Below are 22,214 nucleotides of genomic sequence, written 5' to 3'. Positions count from 1 at the left end.
TCATAAGCCTGTTGTGTGCTACCAATACTTCACAATAATCATTCATTGTGTAAAAAGCTTGTATGTGTGCTACCTGTACTTTACAATAATCACTAGTTGTTTCATAAGCCTGTTGTGTGCTACCAATACTTCACAATAATCATTCATTGTGTAAAAAGCTTGTATGTGTGCTACCTGTACTTTACAATAATCACTAGTTGTTTCATAAGCCTGTTTGTGTGCTACCAGTACTTCACAATAATCACTCCTTGTGTAAAAAGCCTGTTGTGTGCTACCAATACTTCACAATAATCACTCCTTGTGTAAAAAGCCTGTTTGTGTGCTACCAGTACTTCACAGAATCCCTCCCTGATCAACAGGCCTGATTGTGTCCTATCTTTCCTTGATAATAACTACTCCTCAAGTGTTAGGACTATTTGTGTCCTACCTGAACTTCACAGCAATCAGTCTTTGAGTGATAATCTTTTTGTGTTATACCTGTGCTTACTGTCTGTACATTTTTGATAATTATTTTTGGGGTGTACAAATAATTACAGGTCAAAATATTTATTATTCTGAGTTAAAAGGAACAAATATTTGCAAGATATTTTAATACAAGTTTTCTGTACCAAACATTAGTGGACAAATATTTTGACTTGTATAAATCAATGATGTTTACATGTATTATAAATTGAAAGGTATGCAAAATTAAAAACAAAGAGTGAATTACATTATTTTGTATAAGCATGAAATATTTAGGAATATCAAGCTTACCCAGTTAACCTCCAAATATATGCATGTACAAATTTATACAATAGGTGTGCTATCAATAAGCCATGGTCTATCTAGGATGCATGTACAAATTTATACAATAGGTGTGCTATCAATAAGCCATGGTCTATCTAGGATGCATGTACAAATTTATACAATAGGTGTGCTGTCTATAAGCCATGGTCTATTCTAGGATGCATGTACAAATTTATACAATAGGTGTGCTATCAATAAACCATGGTCTATCTAGGATGCATGTACAAATTTATACAATAGGTGTACTGTCTATAAGCCATGGTCTATTCTAGGATTATGTACAAATTTATACAATAGGTGTGCTGTCTATAAGCCATGGTCTATTCTAGGATGCATGTACAAATTTATGCATTAGGTGTGCTGTCTATAAGCCATGGTCTATTCTAGGATTATGTACAAATTTATACAATAGGTGTGCTGTCTATAAGCTATGGTCTATTCTAGGATGCATGTACAAATTTATACAATAAGTGTACTGTCAATAAGCCATGGTCTATTCAAGGATGCATGTACAAATTTATACATTAGCTGTGATGTGTATAAGCCATGGTCTATTCTAGGATGCATGTACAAATTTATACAACAGGTGTGCTGTCTATAAGCCATGGTCTATTCTAGGATGCATGTACAAATTTATACATCAGGTGTGCTGTCAATAAGCCATGGTCTATTCTAGGATGCATGTACAAATTTATACAATAGGTGTGCTCTGAATAAGCCATGGTCTATTCTAGGAAGCATGTACAAATTTATACAATAGGTGTGCTGTCTATAAGCCATGGTCTATTCTAGGATTATGTACAAATTTATACAATAGGTGTGCTGTCTATAAGCCATGGTCTATTCTAGGATGCATGTACAAATTTATACAATAGGTGTGCTGTCTATAAGCCATGGTCTATTCTAGGATTATGTACAAATTTATACAATAGGTGTGCTGTCTATAAGCCACGGTCTTTTCTAGGATGCATGTACAAATTTATACAATAGGTGTGCTGTCTATAAGCCATGGTCTATTCTAGGATGCATGTACAAATTTATACAATAGGTGTGCTGTCTATAAGCCATGGTCTATTCTAGGATTATGTACAAATTTATACAATAGGTGTGCTGTCTATAAGCCATGGTCTATTCTAGGATTATGTACAAATTTATACAATAGGTGTGCTGTCTATAAGCCATGGTCTATTCTAGGATGCATGTACAAATTTATACAATAGGTGTGCTGTCTATAAACCACGGTCTATTCTAGGATGCATGTACAAATTTATACAATAGGTGTGCTGTCTATAAGCCATGGTCTATTCTAGGATGCATGTACAAATTTATACAATAGGTGTGCTGTCTATAAGCCATGGTCTATTCTAGGATGCATGTACACATTTATACAATAGGTGTGCTGTCTATAAGCCATGGTCTATTCTAGGATGCATGTACACATTTATACAATAGGTGTGCTGTCTATAAGCCATGGTCTATTCTAGGATGCATGTACAAATTTATACAATAGGTGTGCTGTCTATAAGCCATGGTCTATTCTAGGATGCATGTACAAATTTATACAATAGGTGTGCTGTCTATAAGCCATGGTCTATTCTAGGATTATGTACAAATTTATACAATAGGTGTGCTGTCTATAAGCCATGGTCTATTCTAGGATTATGTACAAATTTATACAATAGGTGTGCTGTCTATAAGCCATGGTCTATTCTAGGATGCATGTACAAATTTATACAATATGTGTGCTCTGAATAAGCCATGGTCTATTCAAGGATGCATGTACAAATTTATACAATAGGTGTGCTGTCTATAAGCCATGGTCTATTCTAGGATTATGTACAAATTTATACAATAGGTGTGCTCTGAATAAGCCATGGTCTATTCTAGCATGCATGTACAAATTTATACAATAGGTGTGCTGTCTATAAGCCACGGTCTATTCTAGGATGCATGTACATCCTCTCAAATGCAAAGGACTGCTGCTATCTTTGCAGGTAGAAACACAAAATCCAGACTGTCAGGTTGATTTTTGATGACTATATTTATCTTGAGACCTGATCAGTAAACATTAGAAACTTTTATGAGCAAAAAATATTACAAGTCTAAATAGTCTCTATATGCAACAATGACTTGGATTGACCATTTTCATGCCCAATATTGACAGGTGTTTATTTTATGCTCACCCACACTCCTTTAAGCAAGAATGTTAACATTTATCATGTTGTACTTTAGAAAGAATAATAAAGCACTTAGTCTTTAAACTGACAGCTTGAAATAGGCATATGTGCTGTTTTTCACAGCCAAACATAGTGGGATACTGAAATTTAATAACATTTTGTTCTGTTCATAGCACATTGTTTCTGTTGTTCATCTTTCAAGTTCGAAGATGACCATGACACTATTCACTGCTTTAGTTTCTGTGAGTCTGTGGTTAGCTGATCAAGTCAATTTGTGTTCTGAACTCCTTGGTACACTTGATAGGAGATGACACTTCAGCTTGCTAGATCAATAGAGGACATGCTATATTTATGCCACTTCAGCTTGCTAGAACAATAGAGGACATGCTATAGTTATGCCACTTCAGCTTGCCAGATCAATAGAGGACATGCTATAGTTATGCCACTTCAGCTTGCTAGATCAATAGAGGACATGCTATAGTTATGAGATTTACAGTGCTCATGCTTCTGCACTGCCTTAGCAATTCTCTTCTTTTCTAAGTCTGTAACTCCAGTATTAATGAGACTCCACCAGGTGTGGTAATCATGTGTGAAATCTTACCAAGATTCAGGGTTAATGTTGAAGTGTTTCAGGGATGACTTGAGGGAATCTTTAGGAAGCAGTTATTTTGACCATCTAGAGATTGCTTTGCATCCTTGAGCTCACCACAGTAGATCTTATATGGTATGTGCTTTTTGGACAGCTGATCATGTGGCCTGTCCATCTCAACTTTGGTTTCATCAGCAAAGTGTGATGCTTGGAGTACTTGCCCTTGTGAGAATTTTAGTGTCTGCAGGACCCTGTCCTGATATCTTATCCTCATCATTTTACTCAGGCAGTCCATGTGAAAATGGTTCAGCTTCTTGGTATGGCATCTGTACACTGTCCTTTGTTTCACAAGCATACCACAGGGTTAGCAACACAATGGCCATGTAGACCTAAGTTTTGTTTGTTGACTGATTCCTCTGTACTACCATACATTGGCACATAGTCCACCAAAAGCCACTCTTGCTTTATCAATTCTGATGTTATTTTCATTATCGATGTGGACTGCACATGACAGCATGCTTCAAAGAAAAGCGAACTTGTCCACTGTTATGAGGGTCTGACCAGTACTGTGATGGTAGGCTCTAAGCTAGGTTTTCCTGGTGCATCACCTGAGACAGTCTTCTTGATACTGATTGTGAGACCAAAATTTTCACAAGCTGAAGAGAAATAGTTCACACTGTGTCAGACTCAGATTTGGCATTCAGAGAACAGTCAGCAGTGAATAGAAGATTACAAACAGTCACTTCCTGTAGCTTTATGTTTGCATGTAGTCTCCTCAGATTGAAGAGCTTGTCATCAGTTCAGTATTTAATATCACAGTCAGAGAAGGCATCAGTATACATCATACTGAAGAGGGTTGGATCCAACACACAACCCTGCTTTACTCCACTGGTGACTGGGAATGGTTCAGATGACTCATTGTCATCCACAACATGAGCAAGAATGCCATCATGGAACTACCATACCATCATGATGAATTTCTCTGTACGACCAAATTTTGCCATGATCTTCAATAGGCCTCCATGGCTGACTGTGTCAAAGGCTTTTGCCAGGTTGATGAAGTAGTCTACAGGCTGGAGTTCTGTTCTTGGCATTTCTTCTGGAACTGATGAGCTTCAAACACCATGTCTGTGGTCCCTTGTCCTTTCCTGAAGCCACAATGACTCTCTAGCAGAAGCCTTTGAATGATATGGTTTACAGGACAATTCAGGAGAATTCTGGTAAGTATTTGCCATCTACTGGCAGCAATGTGATACTCTAATGGTTGTTGCAGAATTGTCTGTTGCCTTTCTGCTTGTACTAGTGGATGATGGATGCATCCCTGTAGTACTAAGGTGTAGTTTCCGGAGTCCACATGATGTATAAAATTAGGAGTTTGATTGGATGGATAACCTCTGAAGACTAACTAATACTCGGTTCATTTGGATGTGTCTAAAGTCCAGTTTAACTCTATCCTCACAGTATAGATACATATAAAATACAGTGGAACCTCTCTTGAAAGACCACCCCTTCTGCTAAAAACTTATAGTCGCTCAAGACAGGTGGCCTCTCATAACAGGTCATACCACTATATAATCAATAAATCTGTGCATTGAGAATATGGTCTTTCAAGACAGGTGGTTTTGCATAATAGTGGTTTTTCAAAACAGGTTTTACTGTACCAGGATCTGATGCTGACCTGACAGTGGATATTTAGATATCAGCTGGATTCAAATTCCATCCTAATTTTTTTAATTCAAAAGAATGTGAACATCAGCACATAAATAAGAAAAATAGAATCGTTTATATTTTCACTGAATGGATGAGTGGAAGAAAGTCGTGTCTCTATGGTTAGCATATGTAATTCCCAAAGTGGGCTATGGGGTTGAATCCTGTTCAGGCCAGCCTGGGTTTCCTCCCTTGGTGTGCCTGACTGGATACATCACGTTACTCCCATTACTGCGATGCTGAATAGTTTTTATTGTGCTGATGCATCATTAAATGTTAATCAGTCAATCAACCAATGAATTAGTCAACTGACCAACCAAACAATCAATCACACAGGAAAATTAAATGTTTTGAAATAATTAACTTACATAACGGATCAGAATCTCAGTTGAGTTGGGAGAAAGATGAATCAATTCCTCGTAGACATCTAGAGCCTCACTCAGTCTGTGGGTTCGGTAATAAAACATTGCCAGGTGGTCTAATGTTTCCTTGTTACGATTTTGGTACGCAGCTCTGCAGAGAAAATGCATATGGAATATCATGTATTTCAACTGTTTCAAAACACCTTTATTTTCAATTATTTAGTTTAGCTGATAAAGAATTTTGTTGTTTTGTAGACATCTTAGCTGGTATTTAAACTTGTGGACTGGGGTCAGATTATTACATTCATGGTTTGAAGTAACCACAAAAGGTATGAATATTGGTACCCCATGAAAATTAGTATCCCATGAATAATAGGGAATTCACAGTAAATACATATTCATTTACATAATATGGAATTTGCATAATATCTGAATATTAGAAAGTATTGTCAAAGTATACTTTGATTAGAAACAATCATGTAAATTTATTACATAATTCTCATAAAGACATTTTTTTGTGACAAGTCATCCGATGATTTGTGATTGTTCATGATACTACAATGTTGTGTCACCAATGCATTCTTTGGTGGAATCATATAGTTGAATTGCCACATTATCACTGTAATAAAACAAAATAAATTTAAAACTTATTCACTAAATCATGTAATGAAACAGTTAAGACCATTTAAAACTTATTCACTAAATCATGTAATGAAACAGTTAAGACCACTTAAAACTTATTCACTAAATCATGTAATGAAACAGTTAAGACCATTTAAATCTTATTCACTAAATCATGTAATGAAAGAGTTAAGACCATTTAAATCTTATTCACTAAATCATGTAATGAAAGAGTTAAGACCATTTAAATCTTATTTACTAAATCATGTAATAAAACAGCTAAGACCATTTAAATCTTATTCACTAAATCATGTAATGAAACAGTTAAGACCATTGTTTCAGTGATTTTATGATGAACCAGTAAACCTGTGATATTGACCTCTTCTTCATATTGGTAAATATGACTTTTACTGGTTCATGAAACTAAATATTCACCTCTACAAAGGTAAGCAACTGTATGATATTTTCACCTATGTAGGAGTTCTTTTCAAATCTGTTGTTAAATGCATAAAAGTGTACAGAATTTCAACAGAATGTGTAAAATTTTGTGATGAGCATTTGAAAAAAGAATAACATTTGGAAAAATTATTTTAAAAAACTTCTATCACTAAATCAAATTTATACCCAGAATCAAAGAAATTTAAATAGAAGAAAGTGATTTTTCTAATAACAAGAGATTCTGCAGGCTAAAGGCAAATTCATTCATGAAAGAAACTGGGATGTGTTGAATCAATGTTAAGTAAATTTTTGAACCACGTCATGAATGGCCATCCTTTGCTTAATACAAGAAAATGTATAATGTAGCAGACCAAGAATCCAACACTGTATGTTAACATTTGGAAATACTTCAACATATAATTTAAAGGAAAGAAACTACAAATGTGTTCACAAGACACAAATGCCCCACTAATAAGATAGTGAAGGATAAAATTCCATGTCAATCAAGGCCAGTAACTCTGTCAACTTTCATCAGAAAATGGTGATGATTCTCTGTCAACTTTCACCAGAAAATGGTGATGATTCCCTGTCAACTTTCATCAGAAAATGGTGATGATTGAACTTTACCTAAGGTAGATCTTTTACTTGTAAAAATACCTCAAAATAAAACTTGGCTTGATTTCATGGAGTCTTGTAAACAGTGCTGCATAGAAATGGAATTCATGATAGGCAGATGCAATTCGGACACTTAGAGGACAGGATAGACAAGCATGGCTAACTGCATCCTTTATGGTTGTAATAGAACATAAAAAGCCAGCCTTACTGTGTAAAGAGTTGTTCAGCTTCCTGAGGTTTTCCAAGCTGCAGCAAGCCATATGCAAGTCCTACCACAGCCTGGGTGGAGCCAGAGTCAAGGAAATATGCCTGACGGAAGTAACTTACTGAATCTTCATAGTTTCCTGTCATTAGGATAGAGAATAAAATAGACAAATTAATAATTAGAATGATTGGTGTTCAACATATAAAGTGCATAAGAAGTGGATAATATATAGCTTGGCATCTTCAGCATAAAAACTATGGTACAACAAAAGGTCATTCTGATGCCTATCAAAGCAGCCATAAAAACTATAGTACAACATATTCATTCTGATGCCTATCGAAGTGACCATAAAAATTATGGTACAACAAAAGGTCATTCTGATGCCTATCAAAGCAGCCATAAAAACTATGGTACAACAAAAGGTCATTCTGATGCCTATCAAAGCAGCCATAAAAACTATGGTACAACATATTCATTCTGATGCCTATCGAAGTGACCATAAAAATTATGGTACAACAAAAGGTCATTCTGATGCCTATCAAAGCAGCCATAAAAACTATGGTACAATAAAAGGTCATTCTGATGCCTATCAAAGCAGCCATAAAAACTATGGCACAACATATTCATTCTGATGCCTATCGAAGTGACCATAAAAATTATGGTACAACAAAAGGTCATTCTGATGCCTATCAAAGCAGCCATAAAAACTATAGTACAACATATTCATTCTGATGCCTATCGAAGTGACCATAAAAACTATGGTACAACAAAAGGTCATTCTGATGCCTATCAAAGTGGCCATAAAAACTATGGTACAACAAATGGTCACTTTAATTCTTATAAAACTGGCCATTAAATAATGAAAAGTCACTTTATATATACATACAAATACATATCCATGCATATACTGTACACATGAACATATTCACACATATATGTACATACATAAAAGCACACACACATACACACACCTATATATACAGAGGTATTTATAGACAAAGAAACATATTAATTAATAGGTAATTCCCCTGCACATGGCATTGCTGTGACAATCTAGGTGGCTAGAAACAGTCTAACACGTGGACCAACCCAGGAATAAATCATTGTAAACAGACATGTGTACTGAACCTACTTTTGCATTTACACGTCATATCAACACATATTTTACTATGGAATAATTGGTAAATTGTGAAAAATTAATATTTAGTTTAAAAACAACTTTTGTAAAGTTGCCATCTTGTATCAAAAGTTTTCATGTATATCTTGTGTATGCAGACTACTTTACTGACAAAAAGTATAATTCTAGTTCTTTCTTAATTGAAGCATATATGGTAATTTACTATTAAATCTGCAGTTATAAATATACAATTTCTTCTGTACTTTAAATAAGTTAATCACATGTTTAGATCTTTATCCTCTATTACACCAAGCAAAAATGATCTCCTTGATACATAAAGTTATAGAGATCATTGCACTCAGTTAACCTAGTCAAGATAGATTCTGTGTTTTGGACACTCCCATAGAAGACATCAAAAATGTTGTCAGAGTTTTTGCAGAGAGAGCACAAATTGTTTGAAATTTTCCCAACATGCCTCAGATGGATAAATAAATAGAAAAGACAGGACCAAAACATGATGCCTCAGATGGATACATAGATAGAAAAGACAGGACCAAAACAAGATGCCTCAGATGGTTGCATAGATAGAAAAGACAGGACCAAGACAAGACGCCTCAGATGGATACATAGATAGAAAAGACAGGACCAAAACAAGATGCCTCAGATGGATACATAGATAGAAAAGACAGGACCAAAACAAGATACCTCAGATGGATATAGAGACAATCAAGTCAGGGCCAAAGCAAAATGGATAGATTGTCAAGACAGGGCAAAAACAAGATGTCTCAGTTGGATTCATAGATTGAAAACACAGGACCAAAACAAGATGGTTAAGATGGAATAAACAAGATAGGGCCAAAGCAAGATGCATACGTAGACTGACAAGAGAGGGCCAAAGCAAGATGCATACGTAGACTGACAAGAGAGGGCCAAAGCAAGATGGATATGTAGGCTGACAAGAGAGGGCCAAAGCAAGATGGATACATAGACTGACAAGAGAGGGCCAAAGTAAGATGGATACGTAGACTGACAAGAGAGGGCCAAAGCAAGATGCATACGTAGACTGACAAGAGAGGGCCAAAGCAAGATGCATACATAGACTGACAAGAGAGGGCCAAAGTAAGATGGATACGTAGACTGACAAGAGAGGGCCAAAGCAAGATGCATACGTAGACTGACAAGAGAGGGCCAAAGCAAGATGCATACGTAGACTGACAAGAGAGGGCCAAAGCAAGATGGATATGTAGGCTGACAAGAGAGGGCCAAAGCAAGATGGATACATACTGACAAGAGTGGGCCAAAGCATGATGGATACATAGACTGACAAGAGAGGGCCAAAGCAAGATGGATACGTAGACTGACAAGAGAGGGCCAAAGCAAGACGCCTAAGGTAGATTCAATGATGCAAAAGATAGGTCCAAAACTAGAAGCTTCAGACTGATACTCAGATGGACAAGATAGGGACAAGATAAAGATGCTTCCACCATGCAAACTGCAGTTGAGGACAGGAGTAATTTTATTTTTGTGATTAGTTAGTTACATGGACTGATATGTTATTTCAGTACTGGAAAAATATTTTCAGTAATCAGGCTTTGGAATTGACTCTTTTATTTTGTACAGTACTATAAATTTTTAGGAATCAATGCCTCATTATAATTCTTTTGTACATTACCTCTTTTCTGTAAATAGGTGCCATAGTTGCTGTAGGCAAGGGGGAGATCCGGTTTCTCCTTGAGAGCAGCATGGTAAAATTCTCCTGCCTCTGTCACCTTCCCTGTTTCCATTAGCATAGTTCCATACACTGTCAGCGCCTCATAGTTTTTAGGGTCCAAAAATAGGGCTCTCTGGATTAATTTCATTCCCAGCTCATGGTCTCCTCTTTTACTACAAGGACAAATTCAAATTTTAAACCTAAGGTAACTGCAATCAATATGTAATAATTGTATTATGTCCCTCCTTCCAGCCATACACTTAACTAGTCCAAGACTTTTTCAGACAGCTTGAATTTGATTGAAAAAAGATGGATTATATCAATTTTAGCTACCTATTTTGTCATTCAGTTATGAAGCCATGCACAAAGGTGGCATTTCATATTAATTACATAGGAATTAGTTCAAATGAATTATGACAGTTAAAGAAAAATCTCTATGCATGGGAAATGTTTTAAATTTTAAGCTAAATAGCATGAATACAATATTATCAGCTGGTTAGAATAAGTTTCTATTAAATTTATTTTAAAACATTCTAGATCATCTAGTGTGTCAGTTAATGTTGCTTGAAGTGCAAATTTACTTTAATTGTTGCGCTTCAAAACCTAAAGCTAGATGTATCATAATGAAATGTTATTTAACCCCAAAAACAATTGAATGAATCTTTCTTTATCTCTCTTTAACACGTGTTTGTGTTGCTTCTATAAGAATGGATTTTGTGACCATGATAAATATTCCTTTGGTATCCTGAAAAATTTTCTAGCAACTTTAATGCTGCATATCATTTATTATACATGTTTTAATTGAAATTTTAATTGATAATAATTAAATAATTTAAATTCTTGGACATTTTTCTTATACAGTTCATAAGATATGTAAATCACAAGTTAAACTGCTTAAGAAAGTTTTAATTCAATTTTAGTTGTCTCCCTTTGCACACTGTTCCAAGTAACATCTTGATATTCTGTTCAAAATTTAAAATGTACAGTAAGTTTGTCATACCACCCAATACTAATTAGGATCCTTATTCTCTAAAGAATGTTTAAAACACTGATAAAAGAAAAAATGAAAAATTATGTCTTAAGGTCATACAACAAAGTTATCTACATACATTTTAACCAATAGTACATGCACTTTCCAATAGTCTGGATTTGTTTACATTTGATACTCTATGACAACAATATTTCTTGGCACAGCAAGAAATTTTCAAGATGGCAGCAATGGCAATCATACTGGATTTAAGATAAGTACTATTTTCTAATTTCATTAGGACCAACTAGACATCATATTTAGTCATTTGGTGACAAACCCTATTGCTGTTGTGGAGTTTAACACCATTATTCAGCACAAGATAGGCTTATAAAATGGTGGAAGAAGAACCTGGGAAAACCCCCAAAAGAACCACCAACCCACGAGAAGCTACTGGCAAGCTTTCTCACGTACCCACCTTGGCCGAGCCCAACTCTCGAACCCATGCAGACAGAGGTGAGATGGCAGTGATTCGACATAACGGTGAGGGCTTTGGACCACTCTGCCACTCGGGGCCCCTGACAAACCCTATATGAAAATGGCCATCCATATTAGATTCCAGAAAGGTGAATTTCTGGAGCAATAGCAATAACAAGATTTTCAAGATGGCTGCCATGTAGGACCATCTAAAGCTTGAATATATGTTTGAATGTGTACAGTACACACACACATTCCAGTTTTAGTTGGTCTTAAACTAATTGGAGGATTGTCGTAAAACTGAGTTTTATGACAATCTTCCTAGTAGTTTTCAAGTAGTGATAACAAACTTGTGAAAAAGGACAGATGGATGATAGAAAAAAGTCGAGCTAAAGGTTATATCTAAACCACATATGCCAATCTTATTTACATATGCCCTCAGTATTTATCCTTGCCAGTAGTATGGATTTCATTTGGTTTGGTTTGGTTTGTTGTTTTATGACACAGTAAAACAAGTAGGTAATTTTAGTACTGAGTCAACTGGAGTAATTGTGGTGTGATGTGATTTGGATTTTTAACGTAGCTTTAACAATTTTTCAGTCATATCGCTATGATGTCTGCAGTGTGGCAGTTTATAGTGATGTCTAGCACTGGGGCATCATGCCGCAGACATGTAGCATGATGTCCCACCCAGTCACATTATTCTGACACCAGGCCAACCAGTCCTAACACTAACCTCTTAATGCTGAGTACCAAGTGAGGCAGCTGTTAGTACCATTTTTGTAAGTCTTTGGTTTGACTCTGTCAGGGATTGAACCCATGACCTCCTGCATCTGAGGCGGACACTCTAACCACTAGGCCACCAGAGCAATCTGGAGTAAACTGCCTTGCCTGAAAATGCACAGCAGGAGATGACCCAGGCTGGTCTGCTGTTATAATTCAGACCTGTGTACTTCTGGTCACAAGTCAGGCATGTTAACCTCTGATTTAATCCAGTAGTCCTCATGATTCAAGTACTAAACTTAAAACAACTTGATTAGCAATCAAATCCCTAACAAATATTTAACCAATTTTTTATTACAGAAAACAGTGCACTTGCTGTAAAAGTAGACTACAAATCATATTCGTCTGTCATGGCTTATTACAAACCTAGTCTTTGGTTTCAATAATTAACGCAAATGTGATGATGGCATGATGAAGGAAAGAGATTACCAAATATAGTGTAACACTCCTTGTGCCTTAATTTAAATGTATGGTAGTCTCTCTCTCCCACCATGTCTTTCATAGTTAATAGGCACACACCTTCTTTTAGGTCAAAACTACAAATAAATTATATTACTACATAATATCTCAATCCCAGCATGCCTTATGATAATGAAGCTCTGATGTTAAAACCTGCCGAAAACATCACAATGTTATTGGAACATATAACTATGCATGTCTCATTTCTCGGTAAAAGTGACCTAAATCAGTCTCAAAAATGAATCTTATATGTACATTATTCAACATTTATCATATTGCGAAGGATAATACACCTCCAAAGTGGAGAGCTCCCATCATACACAAAGGGAGCAAAATCATCTAGTATGCAGATACATGATGGAGACCTTAATGTTTATAATACTATCAGTAAGTGCATGTAGCCTAAACCTTATGAAATTTACACAAATGATAATTTCTTATGTTCACCGCAGTGTGTGTATTACATTGAATATAGCAGACTTAACAAGCATGAAAATTTAATCATTTTGTTCTTTGTTCTCACAATTTTGTGTTTACTTTTAAAATATGAATTCCAGATGGCAGGCCAAGGACAATTTACATTAATGCATGACATACCACTACATCTATTGGATAGGAGTTTGCGATTTTTAAAAACAATTCTGGCCCAAAATAGCGTGAAACAAATATTTTTGCTCTGATTTGTAGAATAAAAAGAACTAATTGTATCCATTGTATACGTTTCAGTTATTGTAATCATCTTGAGGAAAAAGAACAAAAATAAATTAGACTGAGGGAAAATTCCTGCCTCCTCCAAAAATTAAATGGTGGGTCTATAAAACTTCCAATATCTCATAGCCTACGGTTCTAAACTGTACAATGTGAATCTTGTGATACAAAATAGATAAAGGAAATGAAAATTTTCTCATTTTAAATAGAGCTCACAAAAGAAGAGATCCCAGGTTGACATGTGCACCCCTGTGTTGAGGGTTAATCCTTAGGGCCTCCCTAAAATGAAACTCAGCCTTTGTGCTGTTCTGCAGAATAGTGCCTAGATTATTGTGGGCACTAGCATGCTCTGGATCCAAGCTGTAAATAATAATAATAATAATAATAATAATAATAATAATAATAATAATAATAATAAAGAACAAAGTGCAGACAGGAACAAACAAATACTCAAGGGTCCAGAGATCATTTCCACTGAATTGATTTAATCATTAATTGAAGAAACTTTATTTAATTTTCTACACTTTGTGAAGAAACTAAGACAGAAACAATGTTATATTTAAATGGATAAATGGTAATTATTAGCAAAATATATTGCAACCAGATTTTTGTTTGTTAAAATATGTATTGCCCCAATGGAAGCAAAAAAGTTTTAAAATTGTTATAATGGCCTGACAATTTATTCAGGTCATTTAAATTTGCCAACCACAGTTTTTATTTGTTTGTCTCATATGGCTTTTGCCTAATCATGCTAGCATGGTTTTCATCAAAATAAGTCTAAAAAGTTTAGAAATAAGAATAAAATTAAAAATTGACGTGATGGCCCCAGAGTCTATTCATTCCATATGAATACAAATAAGTTTTCCAAATTTGTCTAATATAAAATGTTTAGCTTATGCATGCTTTCAAGGTTGTCAGTAAAACAAATTATAAAGTTCAACAAGTTCAAAAAAATTTAAAAATTAAACTGCTGCAATGCCCCAAGAATGTATGAGAACATCTATAAATAAACTTAAATATAATACCCTAATTTTTTAGTCTAACTGATTCTTGCTTAATCATGCTGAATAGGAGTCTGTAAAATAAGTCCAGTTTATACAATTAATTAAAAAATGTGCACAAAACTGAAAGTTGTTGTAATAGCCCACAAATATAATCTATATATTACCATGATGATGTGTGAAAAATTTAAATTGCTCAAAGTTTAATTGTTTTAGTGCTTTTGCACTAAAACAGATTTGGAATGGGCACACAGACAAAATGAAGTACAGACAGATAGACATATAGACAGACTGATATACAGATGGATATACAGATTGACATATTGACATAAAGATGGACATACAAACAGATAGACAAACAGCTTGACATGCAGGCAGATTGACATATATATGGACATACTGACATATTGACATACATATGGATACAGAAACAGATTAACATACAGATGGTCATACAGGCAGATTGACATACAGGCAGAGGGACATGCAGATTGACATATGGACAGATTGACATACAGACAGAGGGACATGCAGGCCGATTGACATATGGACAGACTGACATACATAGGGACATACAGATAGATGTATATGCAGATTGACATATGGACAGATTGACATACAGACAGAGGGACATGCAGATTGAAATACAGAGTGAATTGCAGGCAGATTGACATATGGACAGAGTGACATGGAGACTGACATACAGACAGATGGACATGCAGATAGATTGACATATATATTGATAAACAGACAGATTAACATTCAGGATTGCATACAGATTGACATATGGGGCCCCGAGTAGCCGAGTGGTCTAAAGCGCTCACTGTTCCGGATCACTGACATCTCACCTCTGTCTGCATGAATTCGAGTCTCAGGCTCGGCTAGTGTGAGTACATGGGAAAGCCTGCCAGTAGCTTCTCGTGGGTCGGTGGTTCTTCCCTGGGTTTTCCAGGGTTCTTCCTCCACCAGTTATACTGGCTGCCATGTATAGCCTATCTTGTGCTGAAAAATTGCATTAAACACTAGAACAACAACAACAGATTGACATACAGACAGATGGACATGCAGATTGACAGATTGACATAAAACTGGACATACAGACAGATGAACATACCGACAATAGCAAAGTAATATGCCTTCTAGTCTACTGCAGTGGGAGCATAACAAAAATAATAAACTTTTCTTGGCAATTTTTTTTAACCAATGCTAGTGATGCATTTCAAAGATGGTGAATAATTGGTAATAAAATAAGCAAGTACTATTTTGAAGTTCAAACCCTGAATTAAGGACTATATGTGGCCAAATGGTCAAAGGTGCTCTCCTTTACTGATCACTGCCATCTTACCTCTGTCTGCATGGGTTCACATCTTGGGTTGAGCCAATGTGGATATGTGAGAAAGCTTATAGTAGCTTCCCATGGGTCAGTGGTTCTTACTGATGTTTTCCACAAGTTCAACCTACCACCATGGCAGTATAACTGGTGTAGGTTGAACTTGGGTATAGCCTATCATGAACTTGGTGTATAGCCTATCATGTACTGATAAATGGCATTAAACCCCAAGCAACAACAACATTAACAAACCCTGAATTATTGAAACAGGCATATTGAAATACATGTACTAAGGTTTGTATGCATACAGCTGTAGTAGTATACTTTATAGAAAGACTAAGGTCTGTATGCTTACTATATTGCTTGCCTGTAGTGGTATATTGTATAGAAAGACTAAGGTCTGTACACTTAGAGTATTGCTTGGCTGTAGTGGTATACTGTATAGAAAGACTAAGATATGTATGCTTACAGCATTGCTTGGCTGTAGTGGTAAATTGTATAGGAAGACAAAGGACTATATTAGTACAGCATTACTTGGCTGTAGTGGTATATTGTACAGAAAGACTAAGGTTTGTATGCTTACTCTATTGCTTGGCTGTAATGATAAACTGTAGAAAGACTAAGGTCTGTATACTTACAGCATTGCTTGGCTGTAGTGGTATACTGTATAGAAACACAAAGGACTATATGCGTACAGCATTGCTTGGCTGTAGTGGTATACTGTATAGAAAGACTAAGGTCAGTATACTTACAGCATTGCTTGGCTGTAGTGGCATACTGTATAGAAAGACAAAGGACTATATGATTACAGCATTGCTTGGCTGTAGTGGTATACTGTATAGAAAGACAAAGGAATATATGCTTACAGCATTGCTTGGCTGTAGTGGTATACTGTATAGAAAGACTAAGGTCTGTATTCTTACTATATTGCTTGGCTGTAGTGGTATACTGTAAAGAAAGACAAAGGACTGTATGCTTACAGCATTGCTTGGCTGTAGTGGCATACTGTATAGAAAGACTAAGGTCTGTATGCTTAATATATTGCTTGGCTGTAGTGGCATATTGTATAGAAAGGCCAAGGTCTGTATGCATACTATAATGCTTGGCTGTAGTGGTATACTGTATAGAAAGACAAAGGTCTGTATGCTTACTATATTGCTTGGCTGTAGTGGTATACTGTATAGAAAGACAAAGGTCTGTATGCTTACTATATTGCTTGGTTGTAGTGGTATACTGCCTCCTTATTGTTTTCCATATCCTTCTGGAGGTTGGCATAGTTATAGTGAACCTTTGAATTGTGTGGAAGCATGTGAATCCCAGATCTGAATCAGACAAGAGAGAAAAAATACAACAAAATTCCAAGCCAGAATGAGTGCTGCCATTAAAACTGTGCTACAAGAAAGAGAGAAATATTATAGCAATCCATAGCTGACGGCAAGACTTGGGCACTACTTTATAAAGTTTAGTTGCCATATTTACAACTGTATCATACATCCAACTAAAATAATGTAGACACTGACCTGCTGTCCCAATGTCCTGACACATCAGGGTCTATGCTTTCCACATTAAATACCATACTATGGCAGTAATATAAATAGTACAGACCCAAATCTGCTGGTATACAATATGCTGACAGGTCAGGGTCTCCTCTTTTCACATTAAGTACTATAATATGTCAGTAATATGAACTACACAGACCCTGACATACTGGCACATACTTCATGGACAGATCATGGTCTACACTGTTCACATTAAGTTCCATTACAGTAATATGAACAACACAGACCCAGATCTACCAGCACACAGCACATGGACAGATGGAGTCTACACAGTTCAACCTACTTTAATATGGCAGTAAACTGAACGACACAGACCCAGATCTGCTGACTCATTTTGCAATAGTGACATGAGTCCATGCAATTTACAGTCACATGCTTCATACATATGGGTAACGAATATGTCCTGACCAATACTCACATGACCAAATCGGGTCCAAGTGAATATTTTGAAGTACAACTTCAATAATCTATTTATTATAAACTTTAAACTAATCAAAGGCATAGGGAATATTATTTTGTATTCTGTCATTTGAAATAAAAACTGAAATATATTATGGCTTAAAAATTCTATATTTCATTTTTGCCCATCATAATTAAAGTCTAAATCATGTTTACTTCTTTTTCATGTGGCATAATAGTAGTGATGTAAATGGAACTATTAAATTGCTTTGCCATTAAAGTTTTCATGGACACAAAATACATGTACTCTTTCACATACCTGTCAATGAAGTAATCTATCTTTTTATAAGTAATCAGGCATTACTTTTTTCTGAACACATTCTTTTGTATTTCAAGTAGCGGATCTGTCTGCTTTTCATATGTACTTTGTACAAAAAATACTACATATACTCCATTATAAATTGGCTCTAACTGCGAACAACACAGACATGGGTCTGACACTGCATAACAGGCTAGCAAATCAGGTTATATCTTGTTTGTTCTACTGATTTAACAAAATGCATAGACCTAGATCTGTTAGTGCATTATGTAATGGCAGATCTGGGTCCATGCAGTTTGCAGTGTAATCTGAATTACACATGAGTATATGCAGCATGTATCTCCATCCTTTCAAGTGGCAGTTTTACAGAATTTACATTTTTTTTTCCATTGAAGTAACACATTCATGTGGTTGAATTGTTGTGGTAGGCACTGACAAGCTTGTGAGTCAACAAGTAAAAGGGCGAGTCCACTGACCAACTACAATAATGAGTCCTCATTAATTTTTCTCAGTACAAATTCAAAAACCTATTATATAAACATCATCACTGAAATAAGACTGAAACCTGAAACTAAAATTTCAAGTTTGATTTTTCATGCTAATGAACTAAGAAGAGGTCATCCATCAAACATTTTCAATGAATTAATTAATCTTTGTGATGTCACATAACATGATGTGAACCAAACTGCAAAACTGGAATAGAGTTGACAATTTTGGGAACTGGGCAACATTGGAACAGAGTTGACAAGTTTGGGAACTGGGCAACACATGAAAAGAGTTGACAAATTTGGGAACTAAGTAACACTGGAATAGAGCTGACATGTTTGGAAAATGGGCAACACTGGAATAGACTGGATAAGTTTAGGAAGTGGACAATGTCATATTTAGTAATTGTGCTACCTAACAATGACTTTTGTCTGTAGCACAGTGGATGGTATAATGGACTGCAAAATCTAAGGTCACCAGTTTGAATCCCTCATTTTACAATGAAATGTAAACAAAAAAATATTTTATTGTTTTCAATTGTATTGTTTCATATTCTACTGTTTTGGTTTTATTAAGGTGTTTTTTGGCAAAATATGTAACAGATTATTTAATTCAAGTTCTCATACATGAACACTAATGGATTTAATTTTAAGTAAACAGTATGAAATATTACTTAAAAATACATGTACTGTTAGTCACATGGCTTGTAAGTGACCTATATGGAATTATACAGAATCAATAGGAAACTTACCATGTGAAGCACATCTGCAATGTCCAGTTAAGTTTTCAACTGACTTGGTATCTGTCCATGCCAATTCACTAATAATTCATGCAATGTATTTACCCCTCCAATGACAACAAGAAACTCCTTTTACATTATTTTCATATCATTGTCATGAAGAAACACTGCTGAAAACATTCAGCAACTTTACAAAAAAGGATGTAATTTGTTGCACCATGTTAAACTGAACAACTATTTTTTTTACTGACCATGTATGGCCTCATACAAGTTTTTCACATGTCTCCCTTTTATTATTTCAAAGAGCAAGAAATTAGTCAGAGGTGTGTGGTGTTGGTGGTGGTGGGGGTACAACCATTCTAATGCCTGCATTCTCAGAAAACTTTGGGCCTGCAATGGTCCAAGACTGTAAACTTCTACTGTATATGTACCATATATACTTGCTTATAAGTCAAGTCAAACTGTAAACAACATAGATCCTGATCTGCCATAGCATAATGTGCCTGCAGATTAGAGTCTATGTTATTTGCTCAACTGATTACTCCTAACAAACTGCACAAACCCAGATCTGTCATTGCATTATGCAATGGAAGATCTGGGTCTGTGTAGTTTGTAGCTGGACTTGTCCTATAACTGAGCACATATGGTATATACCCTTATCATATGCAATTAAGAAAATCTCAATTTTAAGAGTGTATTGTAATTTTACAGTTTACAATCTGATTTTAATCAAATGTTTTCTTTTAATATAAAACGATCAGGAGAGAAATTGTCCAGAAATTTATTTTAAGGTATTTAAAATTAGGGCCATTTTTCCAGAAATTTCTTTTAAGGTATTTAAAAGTAGAGCCATTTGTCCAGAAATTTATTTTAAGGTATTTAAAAATAGGGCCATTTGTCCAGAAATTTATTTTAAGGTATTTAAAATTAGGGCCATCTGTCCAAAAATTTATTTTAAGGTATTTAAAATTAGTGCCATTTGTCCAGAAATTTATTTTAAGATATTTAAAATTAGGGCCATTTGTCCAGAAATTTATTTTAAGGTATATAAAAATATGGCCATTTGTCCAGAAATTTATTTTAAGGTATTTAAAATTAGGGCCATTTGTCCCAAAAATTATTTTAAGGTATTTAAAATTAGGGCCATTTGTCCAGAAATTTATTTTAAGGTATTTAAAATTAGGGCCATTTGTCCAGAAATTTATTTTAAGGTATTTAAAATTAGGGCCATTTTTCCAGAAATTTATTTTAAGGTATTTAAAAGTAGGGCCATTTCTCCAGAAATTTATTTTAAGAAATTAAAAAATAGGTCCTTTTGTCCAGAAGATAGATTAATCTGAAATTCTTAATGACAGCAGTTTGCAATGTATTAGCAAAACTGTAAGATTATCCTCACTTCAAAGAAGTCTTTATTGTTTGAACAAACTTTAAGTTAAATATTATTTTCCTGAAATGACATGAACCCTGTTTTAATCCAAATGAGCAAATATTTGCTTCGTATGAATGGTCTGGAATTCCATCATCATCAGACTGTGTGTTTTTCTACTCCATTCAATGTACACTGTAAATTTTAAGGACAGTTTAGTTTATTCTCTTCACAATTATTATTTTGAGAAATGATCTGGTGAGTGGGATTTTTTTAATTTATATTTAAAAAATGTTGACTTCTCCAAGTTAGTGGGATCTTCTAGACTCTTTAAATGGCATAATTAAGCACAGAAATCATGAATGCCTTAAAACAATCTGACAATGGATTGTAATACATCTGTGTGGCTGAATTGTTGTGGTAGGCACTGACAAGCTTGTGAGTCAACAAGTAAAAGGGCGAGTCCACTGACCAACCATAACAATGAGTCCTCATTAATTTTCCTCAGTACAAATTCAAAAACCTATTATATAAACATCATCACTGAAATAACATTGAAACCTGAAACTAAAATTTCAAGTTTGATTTTTCATGCTAATGAAATGAGAAGAGGTCATCCGTCAAACATTTTCAATGAATTAATTAATCTTTGTGATGTCACATAACATGATGTGAACCAAACTGCAAAACTGGAATAGAGTTGACAATTTTGGGAACTGGGCAACATTGGAACAGAGTTGACAAGTTTGGGAACTGGGCAACACATGAAAAGAGTTGACAAGTTTGGGAACTAAGTAACACTGGAATAGAGCTGACATGTTTGGAAAATGGGCAACACTGGAATAGACTGGATAAGTTTAGGAAGTGGACAATGTCATATTTAGTAATTGTGCACCTAACAATGACTTGTGTCTGTAGCACAGTGGATGGTATAATGGACTGCAAAATCTAAGGTCACCAGTTTCAATCCCTCATTTTACAATGAAATGTAAACAAAAAAAATATTTTATTGTTTTCAGTTGTATTGTTTCATATTCTAACTTAAGTTCTCATACATGAACACTAATGGATTTAAATTTAAGTAGACAGTATGAAATATCACTTAAAATACATGTACTGTTAGTCACATGGCTTGTAAGTGACCCATATGGAATTATACAGAATCAGTAGGAAACTTATCATGTGAAGCACATCTGCAATGTCCAGTTATGTTTTCAATGGACTTGGTATCTGACCATACCAATTCACTAATAATTCATACAATGAATTTACCCCACCTATGACAACAAGAAA

The 22,214-nt window shown here is 35.1% G+C and overlaps 1 protein-coding gene across 1 annotated transcript in view; it reads right to left on the bottom strand.

Annotated features, from left to right (window-relative positions):
- The window catches only part of LOC149786319 (protein O-mannosyl-transferase TMTC1-like), a 138,938-nt gene that overhangs the window by 8,017 nt on the left and 108,707 nt on the right, over positions 1-22,214 (bottom strand). The window contains exons 10-14 of the mRNA XM_089976720.1: positions 17,262-17,375; positions 13,939-14,082; positions 10,290-10,501; positions 7,504-7,639; positions 5,628-5,772 (exon numbers count right to left, since the gene is read on the bottom strand). Coding sequence (XP_089832846.1) covers positions 5,628-5,772; positions 7,504-7,639; positions 10,290-10,501; positions 13,939-14,082; positions 17,262-17,375 — 751 coding nt within the window. The remainder of the gene's footprint in view (positions 1-5,627; positions 5,773-7,503; positions 7,640-10,289; positions 10,502-13,938; positions 14,083-17,261; positions 17,376-22,214) is intronic.

The sequence above is a fragment of the Sinohyriopsis cumingii genome, chromosome 12 (assembly GCF_028554795.1).
Source record: "Sinohyriopsis cumingii isolate HCF-2022 chromosome 12, ASM2855479v2, whole genome shotgun sequence".
Classification (NCBI taxonomy): Eukaryota; Metazoa; Mollusca; class Bivalvia; order Unionida; family Unionidae; genus Sinohyriopsis; species Sinohyriopsis cumingii.
This window is presented reverse-complemented; position numbering and strand designations above follow the sequence as displayed.